This window comes from Ambystoma mexicanum, chromosome 1p (genome assembly GCF_040938575.1).
Source record: "Ambystoma mexicanum isolate Mex_15411 chromosome 1p, UKY_AmexF1_1, whole genome shotgun sequence".
NCBI lineage: Eukaryota > Metazoa > Chordata > Amphibia > Caudata > Ambystomatidae > Ambystoma > Ambystoma mexicanum.
Genome location: NC_090921.1, coordinates 588,058,229 through 588,080,645, shown reverse-complemented (window position 1 = coordinate 588,080,645; position 22,417 = coordinate 588,058,229). Strand labels below are relative to the sequence as shown.

The 22,417-nt window shown below is 46.7% G+C and overlaps 1 protein-coding gene across 1 annotated transcript in view; it reads right to left on the bottom strand.

The window, feature by feature from the left end:
• LOC138497794 (mucin-3B-like) overlaps positions 1 to 22,417 on the bottom strand; it is a 261,045-nt gene that overhangs the window by 22,170 nt on the left and 216,458 nt on the right. Inside the window, exons 15-20 of the mRNA XM_069621499.1 lie at positions 19,994 to 20,131; positions 15,176 to 15,313; positions 10,358 to 10,495; positions 5,553 to 9,458; positions 4,163 to 4,300; positions 862 to 3,264 (exon numbers count right to left, since the gene is read on the bottom strand). Of these exons, the coding sequence (XP_069477600.1) occupies positions 862 to 3,264; positions 4,163 to 4,300; positions 5,553 to 9,458; positions 10,358 to 10,495; positions 15,176 to 15,313; positions 19,994 to 20,131 (6,861 nt within the window). The remainder of the gene's footprint in view (positions 1 to 861; positions 3,265 to 4,162; positions 4,301 to 5,552; positions 9,459 to 10,357; positions 10,496 to 15,175; positions 15,314 to 19,993; positions 20,132 to 22,417) is intronic.

Sequence of the window (22,417 nt, the reverse complement as noted above, 5' to 3'; positions counted from 1 at the left end):
CCAGAATGTGTTCCGATTGTTTTTAATGCAAAGATTTACGCTGTTTGCTGCAATATCATTTGGTTGTGTGGTGCCACCTCTGTCAAGCTGTCAGTCCAACACGTGACTGTCCACAGGACTTTGCCGCTGTGAATTTAATTGACTGATGCAAAACATAACAGGTGTATTTATGGAGCTCGTAGGGCATCATGGGGCTGCTAACAGATGTTAATCAATACCCAACTAAATGGTGCAAGGTTTGATCAACCTCGGAAGGATGAAGGGCTCAGCGCAACTACCTAGAATTCGACCCTGTGACCATGATAATACTAATGTATGTTCATAAATAGCGCTTCCTTTTGGATGTTGAGCTTCTAAGTGTTATTATTACCCCATTGTAATAATACTGACTTTATTAACCTCAAAAGGATGGCAGCCTAGGTCGGCCCTCCCTCAGGATTCAAAGAGAAGATGTTTTCATGTCAAAGGCCAGCTCATTAATCATGAGCTATGCACACTACCCATGAGGAAACACAAGATGCTGTATTGCAAGCATTTGCTCACTGAGCCACAGACCCAGCCAAAGACAACCCCAAAGACAAAAAGGCACAAGAAGAAAATAGGGAAGAAAAGTACAAAGGGAAGGTGAGGGGGAAATTGTGAGAGCAGGTCTGTAGTAGTTTTCAATTGTGACTGCGAAAAGCAAGAGGTGCAGAATGATGACATGAGAAGAAATGGAGCAGCACAAAAAAGGATGCGAACGGGACACTGAAATTAATAACAGTTAGCCTGCAAGCAATTCACAATACAAAACCAGCTGAGCTTGGAGAGGTATCCCTTACAGTAGTGATCTTGCATGTAAACACCAACAAAGGACTGTACCTGCAGCTGTTCCCGTGGACATTGATGCACTGATGGACTTTGTAAGTGTAGAAGGTGATACAGTGATTGTGGTGGTCTCTGTGCCTGTGATGGATCCTACAGTGCTTCCAGTGGTCTTTACAGATGTGATTGGTCTTGCTGTGCTTCTCAACGGCTCTGTTGCTATGGTTCTTGCCACTGTGCCTGTGATTGTTTTTGAAGTTATAAATGTTAATGCTGTTGTTGATTGTGCAGTGCTTTTGGTGACCTCTGGAGCTGTTGTAGTTGCTGAAGCACTGCTGGTGGTCTTGCTTCCCACTGTATATGCTACAGTAGATGCAGTGGATATAGAGGTCTTTGTTCCTGTCGTTGGTGCTGAATTGGCTATGTTGGTCGTGGCTCCTGTTAGTGGAGTTGCTGAATGTAAGGAGACTCCTGTAGTTGCTGTAGATCTAGCTGTAGATGCCGTAGTGCTTTTGGTTGTCTCTGCAAACGTTGTAAATGCAGATGGAGCTGTATTGGTCTCTAGAGATGTTGGAGATGCTGCAGTGCTTCTGATGCTCTCTGGGCTAGTTGTAGGAGGTTTACGAGATGAAGTTGTCCCAGTTCCTATTTTTGGTGTTGCAGTGACGGCGGTTGTCTCCACTACTGTTATTTGTGGTGGACCACTTGTGGAGGTATCTGCAGCTGTATTAGATAATGCAGTACTGTTGGTTGCCTCTGTGGCAGTTGCAGATGCTGCAGTGATTTTGGTGGTTGCTAACCCAGTTGTAAGTGCTGCAGCCGATGCAGTGGTCTCTTTTGCTGTCATTAGTGCTGCAGTAGATGCGATGGTCTCTGATCCTCCTATTGGGGTTGCAGATCTTGTGGAGGCAGCGATGGATTTTGTTGATGCAGCAGTGCTTGCAGTAGTCTCTGCAGTTCTTGAGGATGGCGAGGTGCTTAGAATGGTCTCTGGGGCTATTGTAGTCACTGCAGTGTTTCTTGTGATCGATGGCACAGTTGAAGGTGCTACCTTGCTTGTGGAGATCCCTGCTCCAGCAGTTGATTTTGCAACAATCATGGCTGTTTTTGTTCCTGTTGTATGTACAGCAGAGCCTGTGGTAGTCTCTGTGACTGTAGTTGGTGCTGCTGTGGTTATGGTAGACTCCACCCCTGTTATAGGCGTGGACATGCTTGTGGAGATCTCTGTGACTGTTGTGGATGGTCCAGTAATTATAGTGATATCTGCCACTGTGGTAGGTGCTGCAGTTCTTATGGTAGTATCAGGGACAGTTGTGGATACTACATTAGATGCATTGGTCCCTGTTCCTTTTGTTGATGCTGCAGTGGTTGTGGTGGTCTCTGTAACTGGTGTAGGATTGGTGGTGCTTGTGAAGGTCTCTACGGCTGTTGTAGATTGTGCAGTGCTTTTGGTGATCTCAGCAGCTGTTGTAGATGGAGCAGTGCTTATTGGGGCCTCTGTGCCAGTTGTAGGTGGTGCAGTGGATTCAGTAGCCCTAGTTCCTGTTATTGGTGTAGTAGTGGTTGTTGTGGTCTCTACACTTGTGGGGGTCTCTGCCGCCGTTGTAGACATAGCAGTCCTCATGGTTGTCTCTGCAGTTGTTGTAGGTGCTGGAGTGATATTAGTGATCCTTGATTCAGTTGTGGGTGCTGCAGTGGATGCACTGGCCTCTGTTATTGGGGTTGGTGCTGCAGTCTCTGTTACTGCAGTTCGTGTCAGAGTGGTGATGGTGGCCTTTGCTCCTGTCATTGAAGCTTCAGAACTTTTGGATGCCCCGATGGCTGCTGAATATGTAGCAGTACTTTTGGTTGTCGCTGAAGTTTCTGATGATGCTGAAATACTTGAAGTTACCCCTCGGTTTGTTGTAGGCACTGGAGTGTTTCTGGTGGTCTCTGGTCCAGTTGTAGGTGCAATTGTACTTTTAGCGACATCTGGTGCTACTGTAGATACTGTAGTGCTCCTGGTGGTCTCTCTCCCAGTTGTATGTGCTGCAGTGGATACTGTGGTCTCAGTTTCAGAAGTTGAGGATGCAACACTAGTGGATGTCTCTGCTGATATCCTAGAGGGTGCAATGCTTGAAGTGATCTCTGCAGCTGCTGTAGATGCCACAGCTCTTCTAGTGGTCTCTGATCCAGGTGTAGGTGTTGCAGTAGATGAAATAGTCTCTGTTCCTGTAGTTTGTCCTACAGTAGTTGATCTAGTCTCTGCTACTGTTATAGGTGTCACCACACTTACAGACGTTTCTGGACCTGTTGTAGACAATGTCCGCATTGTTGTCTCTGCATTTGTTGTATGAGCCATAGTGCTTTTGGTGGTCAGATGAGGTGTGATAGATGCTGCTGTGCTTGTTGTGGTAGGTGATGCAGTGCTTGTGGTGGTCTGTGGCTCTGAGATGTGTGTTACGGTGCTTTTGATAGTTCCTATAATTGTGGCAGAGAAGAATATATTGTGGAAGATAAGAAAGTGTCCCATACTTGTTTTTAATGGTAACACTGTTTTAAACTTGAATGAGAGCTGAACATTGAACAGGTACATGTATTATACAAATAGAAGGGGATCTGTATATTTGAGGCACTGAAAACAGAAGTTCACTGAATGCCAAGGCAACAGGCGTATACCAGGCTCCATCTAGAGAAGCACCAAAGAGTGAGACCGCCCAAGGCGAAAAGATGCACTGCTTATTTAAAATGGAGGTTTCCCACACTTGTCTACAGCGAGGCCTTGGCTATTCCTACTGATAGTGGTCTGAAAATACTGCATGTATTAACAATTTCTCTGGACCAGAAGTATTTCTTGGGAGATGCAACAGGCTTTCTTCGAGCACTCTGCACAAGCATGGTTCCCTAAGCTTCGCGAAGCCATTCTGCGAGACCCAAGTAGGGGAGGGAGGGATACCTGCTTGCACCACCTACACAGGGAATCCGTCTGTGCAATTCTGTGTCTGTCAGTCACACTGATCCATAAACATAGGGATACACTACTCTTCCCACAGGAAATGTCCAAACCAGCCACAGTTTACACTGTCCCTTTTGCCTTGCACACAGTCAACACATACGCTCTCCCCTCTCCCTGCCCCCTTATGACATATGCCCAGAGTTCCGAGATCTAAACGTACATGGACGGCTTCTGAGATGTCAGCCCGTGGTGGTTACATCTTGCGTTGAGGAGGGCATGGCTTTCAGGTGTGGGCGAAGCTCAAAGGGTAACCTTTACATCCCCTAAATCTCATCACTCCCAGCATTCCCCCGAGTTCTCCCCTTAGGAATAGATGATGGAGCAGCAATGGCACTTGGGTTGCTGTGCAGCCACTGGTCCTACCTTTAGTGGTCGCTGTGGTGCTGGTAGCAGCCAAGCTTGTGGTAGTTGAGGTCCGTTGTGTTGTGGTGGCATTCCCCTGGGGCAATTGTTCAGCCGGCTTCTCAGTGACGGGATTGATAATCTCCTCGGTTATTGCCACTGCATTAAACACAGTATTGTTACTGATGATACTTGGATAAATATGAAATAAATATATAAAGGCAATTAAGGTTTGACAGGGATATCCTGAGATAAGGTGCACCAAGATGGCAGCTATGACTGAGACAGCGCTGAGAAGACTGATAGTGTAGTGATAGATCACGTGCCCCAACCATTCTGCGGTGCCCCCTTCCAATAGGCCACAGATAAAGGGCATCAGGGCTCGAAGACTTTCCGTGTAAATGCGGCAGAAATACCACCCACTCTAACTTACTCATCATATGACACAGACTCCTCTGATCTCAGAAGGTAAAGAAATGCTTCTGATTGATTTAAACATGACACAATTCAACTTGTCATACACTGCCTTTTAGCCATAGCGTGTAAGAAATCACAACCGCCTGGCCGTGCCTGCTCATCTTGCTCTGGGAGGTGCCAGTGAGGTGCCACAGATTGGAGGGTGAAGCGGAGCATGGCTTAAAGATTCAACGCTTTCTGCTGCATCTTCTATCAACATCCAAGCAGTCCGTTTTTACACTCTACAATCCCAGTCTGTACCAGGGACAAACAACCTAGAGATTTTCATATCGGCACACAGGTGACGGGTACTTCTGAATTGCATCCATCAACACCAAAGGTTTCTGCATCTGCCTTGCCGCTATCTGACTAGCGCAACCTGCTCTCCTTTCTTACAGAGCCATGCACAGCGAGGCCTACAGTATTGGTAGAAGGGGGCTATATAAGTCCACTTTACATGTCATTACTATTACTCCATTTTTATGATACTCAATGTATAGACCATAGAAGGATGAAAGGATAAGACAGCCCTGCCAGGGGACTGAACTTGTGAAGTGCAAGTTGCTCTCATCTCAGAGGCAAACACATTAATGTGATCTATCCTCCCTACCCATGAGGTATACCACGGAGGCCTGCATTGGATGCATTAGAGCACTGAACCAATGATCTGCCTGAAGACAGACACAAGAAGAAAAGCAGGAGAAGAAACAGAGGGAGCTAGCAGAGTCAAAATGGAGAAACGATGAGAGCACCCGAAAAGCCATTGAGAAAGATGACAGAGAAAATGCAAGAGATGGGTGAGGATGAAATGAGGACAAAGGAAAGCAGAAATAGGTAAGGTAACAGGGTAAATAAGTTAATAGCAGGTAACAGGTTAGTATTACATCATAGAAAGCCAGTTGAACTTGTAGAGGGATCGCTTACAGTGTAATGTAAAGCACAGCAAACACTGTACCTGCTGTTGTACTCATGAAGGCTGAGGTACTTGTGGACTTTGTAAGTGCAGCAAGTGCTGTGGTGGTCCCTGCTGCTGTGATGGACCCTGCAGTGCCTCTAGTGGTCTCTGCTGCTGTGAAAGGTTTTGCTGTGCTTCTGGTAGTCTCTGTTTCTAAGGAAGGTGCAGAAATGCCTGCTGTTGTTTTAGATGTTATAGGTTGATGTGCAGTGCTTGTGGTGATCCCTTCTCCTGTGGTTGGTACTACAGTGGTTGTGGTAGCCTCTGACCTTATGGTATGTGCTGCAATACTTGTGGTGTTCTTTGCTTCAGATATAGGCACTGCAGTTTTTGTGGTGGCAACTCTTTCAATTGTTATGGCTGTTCCTGTGATTGGTGCTGCAGTTGCTGTTTTGGTCCCTGCCCCTGTTATAAGTGTTGCAGAACTTAAGTTCTCTGCAACTGTTGTAGATGCTGCAGCGCTTGTGATTGTCACTGCAGCGGTTGTAGGTGCTGGAGTGCTTTTGGTAGTTTTTGGTCCAGTTGTAGGCTCCGTAGCGAATGAAGTGGTCACTGTTCCTGTGGCTGCTGCTACAATGGGTGAGGTATTATCTTCTACTTTTTTGGTAGTTACAGCACTTGTGGAGGTCATTGTAGCTGGTAAAATACCTGTGGTGGCTGGAGGAATTTTGGTGGTCTCTGGGACAGTTGTAGGTGGGGCAGTAGATGCAGTTATCCCAGATGTTGTAATTGGTGTTCCAGAGGTTATGGTAGTCCCTGCCACGGTTATATGTGGTGCAGCACTTGCTGAGGTCTCTGCAGTTGTTTTAGACAATTCAGTATTTGTGGTTGCCTCTGTGACTGTTGTGGGTGCTGCAGTGCCTTTGGTGTTCTCTGATCCACTTGAAAGTGCTGCAGTGGATGCAGTGTTCTCCTTTGATGTAAGGGGCGTTGCACTGGATGTGATGGTCTCTGGGCCGGTTATTAGAGATACAGAGGCCACTATGGCTTTTGTTGATGCAGCAGTGCTTATGCGGGTCTCTGCTGGTCTTGAGGACGGTGAGGTGCCTATAGTGTTCTCTGGAACTGATGTAGTCAATGCAGTCATTCTGGTGGTCAGTGGCCCAGTTGAAGCTGCTGCATTGCTTGGAGAGCTACCTACTGCTGCAGTTGATTTTGCAATGTTTGTGGTGGTTTCCATTCCTGTTGTAGGTGCAGCAGAGAATGTTGTAGTCTCTGTGCCTCTATGTGGTACTGCCGTGGTTATGTTGGTCTCTGCCCCAGTTATACGTTTGGCAGTGTCTGTTGGGGACTCTGTCACTGTTGTAGACTGTCCAGTGCTTTTGGTAATATCTGCAGCTTTGGTGGATGCTGAAGTGTTTATGGTGGTATCTGGTCCAGTTGTGGGTACTGCGGTAGATGCAGTTGCCCCTGTTCCTGTAGATCGTGCTGCAGTGGTTGTGGTGGTCTCTATTACTGGTATGGGAGTTGTTACCCTTGTGAAAGTCTCTGCAACTGTTGTAAACTTAGAAGTGATTTTGGTAATCTCTGCAGCTATTGTAGTTGCTGAAGTGCTTATGGTGGTTACGGATATAGTTGTCTGTGCTGCAGCAGGTGCAGTGGATACAGAAGTCTCTGTTACTGTAATTGGTGCAACACTGGTTGTAGCGGTCTCTGTTATTGTTATAGGTTTTGCTGTGCTTGTGAACTTCATTGTGGCTGTTGTTGATTGTGCAGTGCTTTTGGTGACCTCTGGAGCTGTTGTAGTTGCTGAAGCACTGTTGGTGGTCTTCCTCCCAACTGTATATGCTACGGTAGATGCAGTGGATATAGAGGTCTTTGTTCCTGTCGTTGGTGCTGAATTGGCTATGTTGGTCGTGGCTCCTGTTAGTGGAGTTGCTGAATGTAAGGAGACTCCTGTAGTTGCTGTAGATCTAGCTGTAGATGCCGTAGTGCTTTTGGTTGTCTCTGCAAACGTTGTAAATGCAGATGGAGCTGTATTGGTCTCTAGAGATGTTGGAGATGCTGCAGTGCTTCTGATGCTCTCTGGGCTATTTGTAGGTGGTTCAGGAGATGAAGTTGTCCCACTTCCTGTTTTTGGTGTTGCAGTGACTGTGGTTGTCTTCACTACTGTTATTTGCGGTGTTGCACTTGTGGAGTTGTCTGCATCTGTATTAGATAATGTAGTCCTTTTGGTTGCCTCTGTGGCTGTTGTAGGTGCTACAGTGCCTTTGGTGGTCGCTAACCCAGGTGTAAGTGCTGCAGACGATGCAGTAGTCTCTTTTGCTGTCATTAGTGCTGCAGTGGATGGGATGGTTTCTGATCCACCCATTGGGGATGCAGATCTTGTGGAGGAAGCAATGGATTTTGTTGATGCATCAGTGCTTCTGATAGTCTCTGCAGTTCTTGAGGATGGGGAGGTGCTTATAATGGTCTCTGGAGCTGTTGTAGTCACTGCAGTGTTTCTTGTGATCGATGGCGCAGTTGAAGGTACTACATTGCTTGTGGGGATACCTGCTTCTGCAGTTGATTTTCCAACAATCATGGTTGTTTTTGTTCCTGTTGTAGGTACAGCAGACCCTTGGGTAGACACTGCGCCTGTAGTTGGTGCTGCTGTGGTTATGGTGGCTTCTGCCCCTGTCATAGGCATGGGCATGCTTGTGGAGGTCTCTGTGACTGTTGTGGATTGTCCAGTGCGCATGGCAATGTCTGCAGCTGTGGAAGGTGTTGCAGTTCTTATAGTGGTATCAGGCACAGTTGTGGATACTGCATTAGATGCATTGGTCCCTTTTCCTGTTGTTGGCGCTGCAGTGGTTGTGGTGGTCTCTGTTACTGGTGTAGGATTAATGGGGCTTGTGAAGGTCTCTGCGACTGTAGTAGATTGTGCAGTGCTTTTGGTGATCTCTGCAGTTGTTGTAGATGCTGCAGTGCTTAGTGAGGTCTCTGCACCAGTTGTAGGTGGTGCAGTGGATGCAGTAGCCCCAGTTCCTGTTATTGGTGTTGTAGTGGTTGTTGTGGTCTCTGCTACAGTTATAGGTGTTGCTGCACTTGTGGAGGTCTCTGCCGCTGTTGTAGACATTGCAGTCCTCATGGTTGTCTCTGCAGCTGTTGTAGGTGCTGGAGTGATATTAGTGATCCTTGATTCAGTTGTGGGTGCTGCAGTGGATGCACTGGCCTCTGTTATTGTGGTTGGTGCAGCAGTCTCTGTTACTGCAGTTCGTGTCACAGTGGTGATGGTGGTCTCTGCTCCTGTCATTGAAGCTTCAGAACTTGTGGATGCCATTATGGCCGTTGAATATGCAGCCGTACTTTTGGTTGTCTCTGATGTTTCAAATGATGCTGAGATACTTGAAGTTACCCCTGCAGCTGTTGTAGGCACGGAAGTCTTTCTGGTGGTTTTTGGCCCGTTTGTAGGTGCAATTGTACTTTTAGTGACATCTGGTGCTGCTGTAGACACTGCAGTGCTCCTGGTGATCTCTCTCCCAGTTGTATGTGATGCAGTGGATACTGTGGTCTCTGTTTCAGAAGTTGAGGATGCAACACTAGTGGATGTCTCTGCTGATATCCTAGAGGGTGCAATGCTTGAAGTGATCTCTGTAGCTGTTGTAGATGCCACAGCTCTTCTAGTGGTCTCTGGTCCAGGTGTAGGTGTTGCAGTAGATGAAATAGTCTCTGTTCCTGTAGTTGGTCCTACAGTAGTTGATCTAGTCTCTGATACTGTTATAGGTGTCACCACACTTACAGAGGTTTCTGGACTTGTTGTAGACAATGTCTGTATTGTTGTCTCTGCATTTGTTGTAGGAACCATAGTGATTTTGGTGGTCAGATGAGGTGTGGTAGATGCTGCTGTACTTGTTGTGGTAGGTGATGCAGTGCTTGTGGTGGTCTGTGGCTCTGAGATGTGTGTTACGGTGCTTTTGATAGTTCCTATAATTGTGGCAGAGAAGAATATATTGTGGAAGATTAGAAAGAGTCCCATACTTGTTTTTCAATGGTCACATTGTTTTAAACTTGAATGAGAGCTGAACATTGAACAAGTACATGTATTATACAAATAGAAGGGGATCTGTATATTTGAGGCACTGAAAACAGACATTCATTGAATGCCAAGGCAACAGGCATATACCAGGCTCCATCTAGATAAGCACCGAAGAATGAGACTACCCAAGGCCAAAAGATGCACTGCTTATTTAAAATGGAGGTTTACCACACTTGTCTACAGCGAGGCCTTGGCTATTCTTACTGATAGTGGTCTGAAAATACGGCATGTATTAACAATTTCTCTGGACCAGAAGTGTTTCTTGGGAGATGCAACAGGCTTTCTTCGAGCACTCTGCACAAGCATGGTTCCCTAAGCTTCGCGAAGCCATGCTGCGAGCCCCAAGTGGGGGAGGGAGGGATACCTGCTTGCACCGCCTACACAGGGAATCCGTCTGTGCAATTCTGTGTCTGCCAGAGACACTGATCCATAAACATAGGGATACACTACTCTTCCCACAGGAAATGTCCAAACCAGCCACAGTTTACACTGTCCCTTTTGCCTTGCACACAGTCAACACATACGCTCTCCCCTCTCCCTGCCCCCTTATGACATATGCCCAGAGTTCCGAGATCTAAACGTACATGGAAGGCTTCTGAGATGTCAGCCCGTGGTGGCTACATCTTGCGTTGAGGAGGGCATGGCTTTCAGGTGTGGGCGAAGCTCAAAGGGTAACCTTTACATCCCCTAAATCTCATCACTCCCAGCATTCCCCCGAGTTCTCCCCTTAGGAATAGATGATGGAGCGGCAATGGCACTTGGGTTGCTGTGCAGCCACTGGTCCTACCTTTAGTGGTCGCTGTGGTGCTGGTAGCAGCCAAGCTTGTAGTAGTTGAGGTACGTTGTGTTGTGGTGGCATTCCCCTGGGGCAATTGTTCAGCCGGCTTCTCAGTGACGGGATTGATAATCTCCTCGGTTATTGCCACTGCATTAAACACAGTATTGTTACTGATGATACTTGGATAAATATGAAATAAATATATAAAGGCAATTAAGGTTTGACAGAGATATCCTGAGAAAAGGTGCGCCAAGATGGCAGCTATGACTGAGACAGCGCTGAGAAGACTGATAGTGTAGTGATAGATCACGTGCCCCAACCATTCTGCGGTGCCCCCTTCCAATAGGCCACAGATAAAGGGCATCAGGGCTCGAAGACTTTCCATGTAAATGCGGCAGAAATACCACCCACTCTAACTTACTCATCATATGACACAGACTCCTCTGATCTCAGAAGGTAAAGAAATGCTTCTGATTGATTTAAACATGACACAATTCAACTTGTCATACACTGCCTTTTAGCCATAGCGTGTAAGAAATCACAACCGCCTGGCCGTGCCTGCTCATCTTGCTCTGGGAGGTGCCAGTGAGGTGCCACAGATTGGAGGGTGAAGCGGAGCATGGCTTAAAGATTCAACGCTTTCTGCTGCATCTTCTATCAACATCCAAGCAGTCCGTTTTTACACTCTACAATCCCAGTCTGTACCAGGGACAAACAACCTAGAGATTTTCATATCGGCACACAGGTGACGGGTACTTCTGAATTGCATCCATCAACACCAAAGGTTTCTGCATCTGCCTTGCCGCTATCTGACTAGCGCAACCTGCTCTCCTTTCTTACAGAGCCATGCACAGCATTGGCACAAGGGCTCTAAATAAGTCCACTTTACATGGCATTACTATTACTCCATGTTTATGATACTCAATGTATAGACCATAGAAGGATGTAAGGATAACACAGCCCTGCCAGGGGACTGAACTTGTGAAGTGCAAGTTGCTCTCATCTCAGAGGCAAACACATTAATGTGATCTATCCTCCCTACCCATGAGGTATACCACGGAGGCCTGCATTGGATGCATTACAGCACTGAACCAATGATCTGCCTGAAGACAGACACAAGAAGAAAAGCAGGAGAAGAAACATAGGGAGCTAGCAGAGTCAAAATGGAGAAACGATGAGAGCACCCGAAAAGCCATTGAGAAAGATGACAGAGAAAATGCAAGAAATGGGTGACGATGAAATGAGGACAAAGGAAAGCAGAAATAGGTAAGGGAACAGGAAAAAATAAGTTAATAGCAGGTAACAGGTTAGTATTACATCATAAAAAGCCAGTGGAACTTGTAGAGGGATCCCTTACAGTCTAATGTAAAGCACAGCAAACACTGTACCTGCAGTTGTACTCATGAAGGCTAAGGCACTGCTGGACTTTGTAAGTGCAGCAAGTGCTGCCGTGGTCCCTGCTGCTGTAATGGACCCTGCAGTGCCTCTAGTGGTCTCTGCTGCTGTGAAAGGTTTTGCTGTGCTTCTGGTAGTCTCTGTTTCTAAGGAAGGCGCGGAAATGCCTGCTGTTGTTTTTGATGTTATAGGTTGATATGCAGTGCTTGTGGTGATCCCTTCTCCTGTGGTTGGTACTACAGTGGTTGTGGTAGCCTCTGACCTTATGGTATGTGCTGCAATACTTGTGGTGATCTCTGTTTCAGATACAGGCACTGCAGTTTTTGTGGTGGAAAATCTTTCATTTGTTGTGGCTGTTCCTGTGATTGGTGCTGCAGTTGCTGTTTTGGTCCCTGCCCCTGTTATAAGTGTTGCAGAACTTATTAAGTTCTCTGCAACTGTTGTAGATGCTGCAGCACTTGTGATTGTCACTGCAGCTGTTGTAGGTGCTGGAGTGCTTTTGGTAGTTTTTGGTCCAGTTGTAGGCTCCGTAGCGAATGAAGTGGTCACTGTTCCTGTGATTGCTGCTACAATTGGTGAGGTATTATCTGCTACATTTTTGGTAGTTACAGCACTTGTGGAGGTCATTGTAGCTGGTAAAATACCTGTGGTGGCTGGACGAATTTTGGTGGTCTCTAGGACAGTTGTAGGTGGGGCAGTAGATGCAGTTACCCCAGATGTTGTAATTGGTGTTCCAGAGGTTATGGTAGTCCCTGCCACGGTTATATGTGGTGCAGTACTTGTTGAGATCTCTGCAATTGTTTTAGACAATTCAGTATTTGTGGTTGCCTCTGTGACTGTTGTAGGTGCTGCAGTGCCTTTGGTGTTCTCTGATCCACTTGAAAGTGCTGCAGTGGATGCAGTGGTCTCTTTTGCTGTCATTAGTGCTGCAGTAGATGCGATGGTCTCTGATCCTCCTATTGGGGTTGCAGATCTTGTGGAGGCAGCGATGGATTTTGTTGATGCAGCAGTGCTTGCAGTAGTCTCTGCAGTTCTTGAGGATGGCGAGGTGCTTAGAATGGTCTCTGGGGCTATTGTAGTCACTGCAGTGTTTCTTGTGATCGATGGCACAGTTGAAGGTGCTACCTTGCTTGTGGAGATCCCTGCTCCAGCAGTTGATTTTGCAACAATCATGGCTGTTTTTGTTCCTGTTGTATGTACAGCAGAGCCTGTGGTAGTCTCTGTGACTGTAGTTGGTGCTGCTGTGGTTATGGTAGACTCCACCCCTGTTATAGGCGTGGACATGCTTGTGGAGATCTCTGTGACTGTTGTGGATGGTCCAGTAATTATAGTGATATCTGCCACTGTGGTAGGTGCTGCAGTTCTTATGGTAGTATCAGGGACAGTTGTGGATACTACATTAGATGCATTGGTCCCTGTTCCTTTTGTTGATGCTGCAGTGGTTGTGGTGGTCTCTATAACTGGTGTAGGATTGGTGGTGCTTGTGAAGGTCTCTACGGCTGTTGTAGATTGTGCAGTGCTTTTGGTGATCTCAGCAGCTGTTGTAGATGGAGCAGTGCTTATTGGGGCCTCTGTGCCAGTTGTAGGTGGTGCAGTGGATTCAGTAGCCCTAGTTCCTGTTATTGGTGTAGTAGTGGTTGTTGTGGTCTCTACACTTGTGGGGGTCTCTGCCGCCGTTGTAGACATAGCAGTCCTCATGGTTGTCTCTGCAGCTGTTGTAGGTGCTGGAGTGATATTAGTGATCCTTGATTCAGTTGTGGGTGCTGCAGTGGATGCACTGGCCTCTGTTATTGGGGTTGGTGCTGCAGTCTCTGTTACTGCAGTTCGTGTCAGAGTGGTGATGGTGGCCTTTGCTCCTGTCATTGAAGCTTCAGAACTTTTGGATGCCCCGATGGCTGCTGAATATGTAGCAGTACTTTTGGTTGTCGCTGAAGTTTCTGATGATGCTGAAATACTTGAAGTTACCCCTCGGTTTGTTGTAGGCACTGGAGTGTTTCTGGTGGTCTCTGGTCCAGTTGTAGGTGCAATTGTACTTTTAGCGACATCTGGTGCTGCTGTAGATACTGTAGTGCTCCTGGTGGTCTCTCTCCCAGTTGTATGTGCTGCAGTGGATACTGTGGTCTCAGTTTCAGAAGTTGAGGATGGAACACTAGTGGATGTCTCTGCTGATATCCTAGAGGGTGCAATGCTTGAAGTGATCTCTGTAGCTGTTGTAGATGCCACAGCTCTTCTAGTGGTCTCTGATCCAGGTGTAGGTGTTGCAGTAGATGAAATAGTCTCTGTTCCTGTAGTTGGTCCTACAGTAGTTGATCTAGTCTCTGCTACTGTTATAGGTGTCACCACACTTACAGACGTTTCTGGACCTGTTGTAGACAATGTCCGCATTGTTGTCTCTGCATTTGTTGTATGAGCCATAGTGCTTTTGGTGGTCAGATGAGGTGTGATAGATGCTGCTGTGCTTGTTGTGGTTGGTGATGCAGTGCTTGTGGTGGTCTGTGGCTCTGAGATGTGTGTTACGGGTCTTTTGATAGTTCCTATAATTGTGGCAGAGAAGAATATATTGTGGAAGATAAGAAAGTGTCCCATACTTGTTTTTAATGGTAACACTGTTTTAAACTTGAATGAGAGCTGAACATTGAACAGGTACATGTATTATACAAATAGAAGGGGATCTGTATATTTGAGGCACTGAAAACAGACATTCATTGAATGCCAAGGCAACAGGCATATACCAGGCTCCATCTAGATAAGCACCGAAGAATGAGACTACCCAAGGCCAAAAGATGCTCTGCGTATTTAAAATGGAGGTTTACCTCACTTGTCTACAGCGAGGCCTTGGCTATTCTTACTGATAGTGGTCTGAAAATACGGCATGTATTAACAATTTCTCTGGACCAGAAGTGTTTCTTGGGAGATGCAACAGGCTTTCTTCGAGCACTCTGCACAAGCATGGTTCCCTAAGCTTCGCGAAGCCATGCTGCGAGCCCCAAGTGGGGGAGGGAGGGATACCTGCTTGCACCACCTACACAGGGAATCCGTCTGTGCAATTCTGTGTCTGTCAGTCACACTGATATTGAAACATAGGGATACACTACTCTACCCACAGGAAATGTCCAAACCAGCCACAGTTTACACTGTCCCTTTTGCCTTGCACACAGTCAACACATACGCTCTCCCCTCTCCCTGCCCCCTTATGACATATGCCCAGAGTTCCGAGATCTAAACGTACATGGAAGGCTTCTGAGATGTCAGCCCGTGGTGGCTACATCTTGCGTTGAGGAGGGCATGGCTTTCAGGTGTGGGCGAAGCTCAAAGGGTAACCTTTACATCCCCTAAATCTCATCACTCCCAGCATTCCCCCGAGTTCTCCCTTTAGGAATAGATGATGGAGCGGCAATGGCACTTGGGTTGCTGTGCAGCCACTGGTCCTACCTTTAGTGGTCGCTGTGGTGCTGGTAGCAGCCAAGCTTGTGGTAGTTGAGGTCCATTGTGTTGTGGTGGCATTCCCCTGGGGCAATTGTTCAGCCGGCTTCTCAGTGACGGGATTGATAATCTCCTCGGTTATTGCCACTGCATTAAACACAGTATTGTTACTGATGATACTTGGATAAATATGAAATAAATATATAAAGGCAATTAAGGTTTGACAGAGATATCCTGAGAAAAGGTGCGCCAAGATGGCAGCTATGACTGAGACAGCGCTGAGAAGACTGATAGTGTAGTGATAGATCACGTGCCCCAACCATTCTGCTGTGCCCCCTTCCAATAGGCCACAGATAAAGGGCATCAGGGCTCGAAGACTTTCCATGTAAATGCGGCAGAAATACCACCCACTCTAACTTACTCATCATATGACACAGACTCCTCTGATCTCAGAAGGAAAAGAAATGCTTCTGATTGATTTAAACATGACACAATTCAACTTGTCATACACTGCCTTTTAGCCATAGCGTGTAAGAAATCACAACCGCCTGGCCGTGCCTGCTCATCTTGCTCTGGGAGGTGCCAGTGAGGTGCCACAGATTGGAGGGTGAAGCAGAGCATGGCTTAAAGATTCAACGCTTTCTGCTGCATCTTCTATCAACATCCAAGCAGTCCGTTTTTACACTCTACAATCCCAGTCTATACCAGGGACAAACAACCTAGAGATTTTCATATCGGCACACAGGTGACGGGTACTTCTGAATTGCATCCATCAACACCAAAGGTTTCTGCATCTGCCTTGCCGCTATCTGACTAGCGCAACCTGCTCTCCTTTCTTACAGAGCCATGCACAGCATTGGCACAAGGGCTCTAAATAAGTCCACTTTACATGGCATTACTATTACTCCATGTTTATGATACTCAATGTATAGACCATAGAAGGATGAAAGGATAAGACAGCCCTGCCAGGGGACTGAACTTGTGAAGTGCAAGTTGCTCTCATCTCAGAGGCAAACACATTAATGTGATCTATCCTCCCTACCCATGAGGTATACCACGGAGGCCTGCATTGGATGCATTACAGCACTGAACCAATGATCTGCCTGAAGACAGACACAAGAAGAAAAGCAGGAGAAGAAACATAGGGAGCTAGCAGAGTCAAAATGGAGAAACGATGAGAGCACCCGAAAAGCCATTGAGAAAGATGACAGAGAAAATGCAAGAAATGGGTGACGATGAAATGAGGACAAAGGAAAGCAGAAATAGGTAAGGGAACAGGAAAAAATAAGTTAATAGCAGGTAACAGGTTAGTATTACATCATAAAAAGCCAGTGGAACTTGTAGAGGGATCCCTTACAGTCTAATGTAAAGCACAGCAAACACTGTACCTGCAGTTGTACTCATGAAGGCTAAGGCACTGCTGGACTTTGTAAGTGCAGCAAGTGCTGCCGTGGTCCCTGCTGCTGTAATGGACCCTGCAGTGCCTCTAGTGGTCTCTGCTGCTGTGAAAGGTTTTGCTGTGCTTCTGGTAGTCTCTGTTTCTAAGGAAGGCGCGGAAATGCCTGCTGTTGTTTTTGATGTTATAGGTTGATATGCAGTGCTTGTGGTGATCCCTTCTCCTGTGGTTGGTACTACAGTGGTTGTGGTAGCCTCTGACCTTATGGTATGTGCTGCAATACTTGTGGTGATCTCTGCTTCAGATATAGGCACTGCAGTTTTTGTGGTGGAAAATCTTTCATTTGTTGTGGCTGTTCCTGTGATTGGTGCTGCAGTTGCTGTTTTGGTCCCTGCCCCTGTTATAAGTGTTGCAGAACTTATTAAGTTCTCTGCAACTGTTGTAGATGCTGCAGCGCTTGTGATTGTCACTGCAGCTGTTGTAGGTGCTGGAGTGCTTTTGGTAGTTTTTGGTCCAGTTGTAGGCTCCGTAGCGAATGAAGTGGTCACTGTTCCTGTGGTTGCTGCTACAATTGGTGAGGTATTATCTGCTACATTTTTGGTAGTTACAGCACTTGTGGAGGTCATTGTAGCTGGTAAAATACCTGTGGTGGCTGGACGAATTTTGGTGGTCTCTAGGACAGTTGTAGGTGGGGCAGTAGATGCAGTTACCCCAGATGTTGTAATTGGTGTTCCAGAGGTTATGGTAGTCCCTGCCACGGTTATATGTGGTGCAGTACTTGTTGAGATCTCTGCAATTGTTTTAGACAATTCAGTATTTGTGGTTGCCTCTGTGACTGTTGTAGGTGCTGCAGTGCCTTTGGTGTTCTCTGATCCACTTGAAAGTGCTGCAGTGGATGCAGTGGTCTCTTTTGCTGTCATTAGTGCTGCAGTAGATGCGATGGTCTCTGATCCTCCTATTGGGGTTGCAGATCTTGTGGAGGCAGCGATGGATTTTGTTGATGCAGCAGTGCTTGCAGTAGTCTCTGCAGTTCTTGAGGATGGCGAGGTGCTTAGAATGGTCTCTGGGGCTATTGTAGTCACTGCAGTGTTTCTTGTGATCGATGGCACAGTTGAAGGTGCTACCTTGCTTGTGGAGATCCCTGCTCCAGCAGTTGATTTTGCAACAATCATGGCTGTTTTTGTTCCTGTTGTATGTACAGCAGAGCCTGTGGTAGTCTCTGTGACTGTAGTTGGTGCTGCTGTGGTTATGGTAGACTCCACCCCTGTTATAGGCGTGGACATGCTTGTGGAGATCTCTGTGACTGTTGTGGATGGTCCAGTAATTATAGTGATATCTGCCACTGTGGTAGGTGCTGCAGTTCTTATGGTAGTATCAGGGACAGTTGTGGATACTACATTAGATGCATTGGTCCCTGTTCCTTTTGTTGATGCTGCAGTGGTTGTGGTGGTCTCTATAACTGGTGTAGGATTGGTGGTGCTTGTGAAGGTCTCTACGGCTGTTGTAGATTGTGCAGTGCTTTTGGTGATCTCAGCAGCTGTTGTAGATGGAGCAGTGCTTATTGGGGCCTCTGTGCCAGTTGTAGGTGGTGCAGTGGATTCAGTAGCCCTAGTTCCTGTTATTGGTGTAGTAGTGGTTGTTGTGGTCTCTACACTTGTGGGGGTCTCTGCCGCCGTTGTAGACATAGCAGTCCTCATGGTTGTCTCTGCAGTTGTTGTAGGTGCTGGAGTGATATTAGTGATCCTTGATTCAGTTGTGGGTGCTGCAGTGGATGCACTGGCCTCTGTTATTGGGGTTGGTGCTGCAGTCTCTGTTACTGCAGTTCGTGTCAGAGTGGTGATGGTGGCCTTTGCTCCTGTCATTGAAGCTTCAGAACTTTTGGATGCCCCTATGGCTGCTGAATATGTAGCAGTACTTTTGGTTGTCGCTGAAGTTTCTGATGATGCTGAAATACTTGAAGTTACCCCTCGGTTTGTTGTAGGCACTGGAGTGTTTCTGGTGGTCTCTGGTCCAGTTGTAGGTGCAATTGTACTTTTAGCGACATCTGGTGCTGCTGTAGATACTGTAGTGCTCCTGGTGGTCTCTCTCCCAGTTGTATGTGCTGCAGTGGATACTGTGGTCTCAGTTTCAGAAGTTGAGGATGGAACACTAGTGGATGTCTCTGCTGATATCCTAGAGGGTGCAATGCTTGAAGTGATCTCTGTAGCTGTTGTAGATGCCACAGCTCTTCTAGTGGTCTCTGATCCAGGTGTAGGTGTTGCAGTAGATGAAATAGTCTCTGTTCCTGTAGTTGGTCCTACACTAGTTGATCTAGTCTCTGCTACTGTTATAGGTGTCACCACACTTACAGACGTTTCTGGACCTGTTGTAGACAATGTCCGCATTGTTGTCTCTGCATTTGTTGTATGAGCCATAGTGCTTTTGGTGGTCAGATGAGGTGTGATAGATGCTGCTGTGCTTGTTGTGGTAGGTGATGCAGTGCTTGTGGTGGTCTGTGGCTCTGAGATGTGTGTTACGGGTCTTTTGATAGTTCCTATAATTGTGGCAGAGAAGAATATATTGTGGAAGATAAGAAAGTGTCCCATACTTGTTTTTAATGGTAACACTGTTTTAAACTTGAATGAGAGCTGAACATTGAACAGGTACATGTATTATACAAATAGAAGGGGATCTGTATATTTGAGGCACTGAAAACAGACGTTCACTGAATGCCAAGGCAACAGGCGTATACCAGGCTCCATCTAGAGAAGCACCAAAGAGTGAGACCGCCCAAGGCGAAAAGATGCACTGCTTATTTAAAATGGAGGTTTCCCACACTTGTCTACAGCGAGGCCTTGGCTATTCCTACTGATAGTGGTCTGAAAATACGGCATGTATTAACAATTTCTCTGGACCAGAAGTATTTCTTGGGAGATGCAACAGGCTTTCTTCGAGCACTCTGCACAAGCATGGTTCCCTAAGCTTCGCGAAGCCATTCTGCGAGACCCAAGTAGGGGAGGGAGGGATACCCGCTTGCACCACCTACACAGGGAATCCGTCTGTGCAATTCTGTGTCTGTCAGTCACACTGATATTGAAACATAGGGATACACTACTCTTCCCACAGGAAATGTCCAAACCAGCCACAGTTTACACTGTCCCTTTTGCCTTGCACACAGTCAACACATACGCTCTCCCCTCTCCCTGCCCCCTTATGACATATGCCCAGAGTTCCAAGATCTAAACGTACATGGACGGCTTCTGAGATGTCAGCCCGTGGTGGCTACATCTTGCGTTGAGGAGGGCATGGCTTTCAGGTGTGGGCGAAGCTCAAAGGGTAACCTTTACATCCCCTAAATCTCATCACTCCCAGCATTCCCCCGAGTTCTCCCCTTAGGAATAGATGATGGAGCGGCAATGGCACTTGGGTTGCTGTGCAGCCACTGGTCCTACCTTTAGTGGTCGCTGTGGTGCTGGTAGCAGCCAAGCTTGTGGTAGTTGAGGTCCGTTGTGTTGTGGTGGCATTCCCCTGGGGCAATTGTTCAGCCGGCTTCTCAGTGACGGGATTGATAATCTCCTCGGTTATTGCCACTGCATTAAACACAGTATTGTTACTGATGATACTTGGATAAATATGAAATAAATATATAAAGGCAATTAAGGTTTGACAGAGATATCCTGAGAAAAGGTGCGCCAAGATGGCAGCTATGACTGAGACAGCGCTGAGAAGACTGATAGTGTAGTGATAGATCACGTGCCCCAACCATTCTGCGGTGCCCCCTTCCAATAGGCCACAGATAAAGGGCATCAGGGCTCGAAGACTTTCCATGTAAATGCGGCAGAAATACCACCCACTCTAACTTACTCATCATATGACACAGACTCCTCTGATCTCAGAAGGTAAAGAAATGCTTCTGATTGATTTAAACATGACACAATTCAACTTGTCATACACTGCCTTTTAGCCATAGCGTGTAAGAAATCACAACCGCCTGGCCGTGCCTGCTCATCTTGCTCTGGGAGGTGCCAGTGAGGTGCCACAGATTGGAGGGTGAAGCGGAGCATGGCTTAAAGATTCAACACTTTCTGCTGCATCTTCTATCAACATCCAAGCAGTCCGTTTTTACACTCTACAATCCCAGTCTGTACCAGGGACAAACAACCTAGAGATTTTCATATCGGCACACAGGTGACGGGTACTTCTGAATTGCATCCATCAACACCAAAGGTTTCTGCATCTGCCTTGCCGCTATCTGACTAGCGCAACCTGCTCTCCTTTCTTACAGAGCCATGCACAGCATTGGCACAAGGGCTCTAAATAAGTCCACTTTACATGGCATTACTATTACTCCATGTTTATGATACTCAATGTATAGACCATAGAAGGATGTAAGGATAAGACAGCCCTGCCAGGGGACTGAACTTGTGAAGTGCAAGTTGCTCTCATCTCAGAGGCAAACACATTAATGTGATCTATCCTCCCTACCCATGAGGTATACCACGGAGGCCTGCATTGGATGCATTACAGCACTGAACCAATGATCTGCCTGAAGACAGACACAAGAAGAAAAGCAGGAGAAGAAACATAGGGAGCTAGCAGAGTCAAAATGGAGAAACGATGAGAGCACCCGAAAAGCCATTGAGAAAGATGACAGAGAAAATGCAAGAAATGGGTGACGATGAAATGAGGACAAAGGAAAGCAGAAATAGGTAAGGGAACAGGAAAAAATAAGTTAATAGCAGGTAACAGGTTAGTATTACATCATAAAAAGCCAGTGGAACTTGTAGAGGGATCCCTTACAGTCTAATGTAAAGCACAGCAAACACTGTACCTGCAGTTGTACTCATGAAGGCTAAGGCACTGCTGGACTTTGTAAGTGCAGCAAGTGCTGCCGTGGTCCCTGCTGCTGTAATGGACCCTGCAGTGCCTCTAGTGGTCTCTGCTGCTGTGAAAGGTTTTGCTGTGCTTCTGGTAGTCTCTGTTTCTAAGGAAGGCGCGGAAATGCCTGCTGTTGTTTTTGATGTTATAGGTTGATATGCAGTGCTTGTGGTGATCCCTTCTCCTGTGGTTGGTACTACAGTGGTTGTGGTAGCCTCTGACCTTATGGTATGTGCTGCAATACTTGTGGTGATCTCTGCTTCAGATATAGGCACTGCAGTTTTTGTGGTGGAAAATCTTTCATTTGTTGTGGCTGTTCCTGTGATTGGTGCTGCAGTTGCTGTTTTGGTCCCTGCCCCTGTTATAAGTGTTGCAGAACTTATTAAGTTCTCTGCAACTGTTGTAGATGCTGCAGCGCTTGTGATTGTCACTGCAGCTGTTGTAGGTGCTGGAGTGCTTTTGGTAGTTTTTGGTCCAGTTGTAGGCTCCGTAGCGAATGAAGTGGTCACTGTTCCTGTGGTTGCTGCTACAATTGGTGAGGTATTATCTGCTACATTTTTGGTAGTTACAGCACTTGTGGAGGTCATTGTAGCTGGTAAAATACCTGTGGTGGCTGGACGAATTTTGGTGGTCTCTAGGACAGTTGTAGGTGGGGCAGTAGATGCAGTTACCCCAGATGTTGTAATTGGTGTTCCAGAGGTTATGGTAGTCCCTGCCACGGTTATATGTGGTGCAGTACTTGTTGAGATCTCTGCAATTGTTTTAGACAATTCAGTATTTGTGGTTGCCTCTGTGACTGTTGTAGGTGCTGCAGTGCCTTTGGTGTTCTCTGATCCACTTGAAAGTGCTGCAGTGGATGCAGTGGTCTCTTTTGCTGTCATTAGTGCTGCAGTAGATGCGATGGTCTCTGATCCTCCTATTGGGGTTGCAGATCTTGTGGAGGCAGCGATGGATTTTGTTGATGCAGCAGTGCTTGCAGTAGTCTCTGCAGTTCTTGA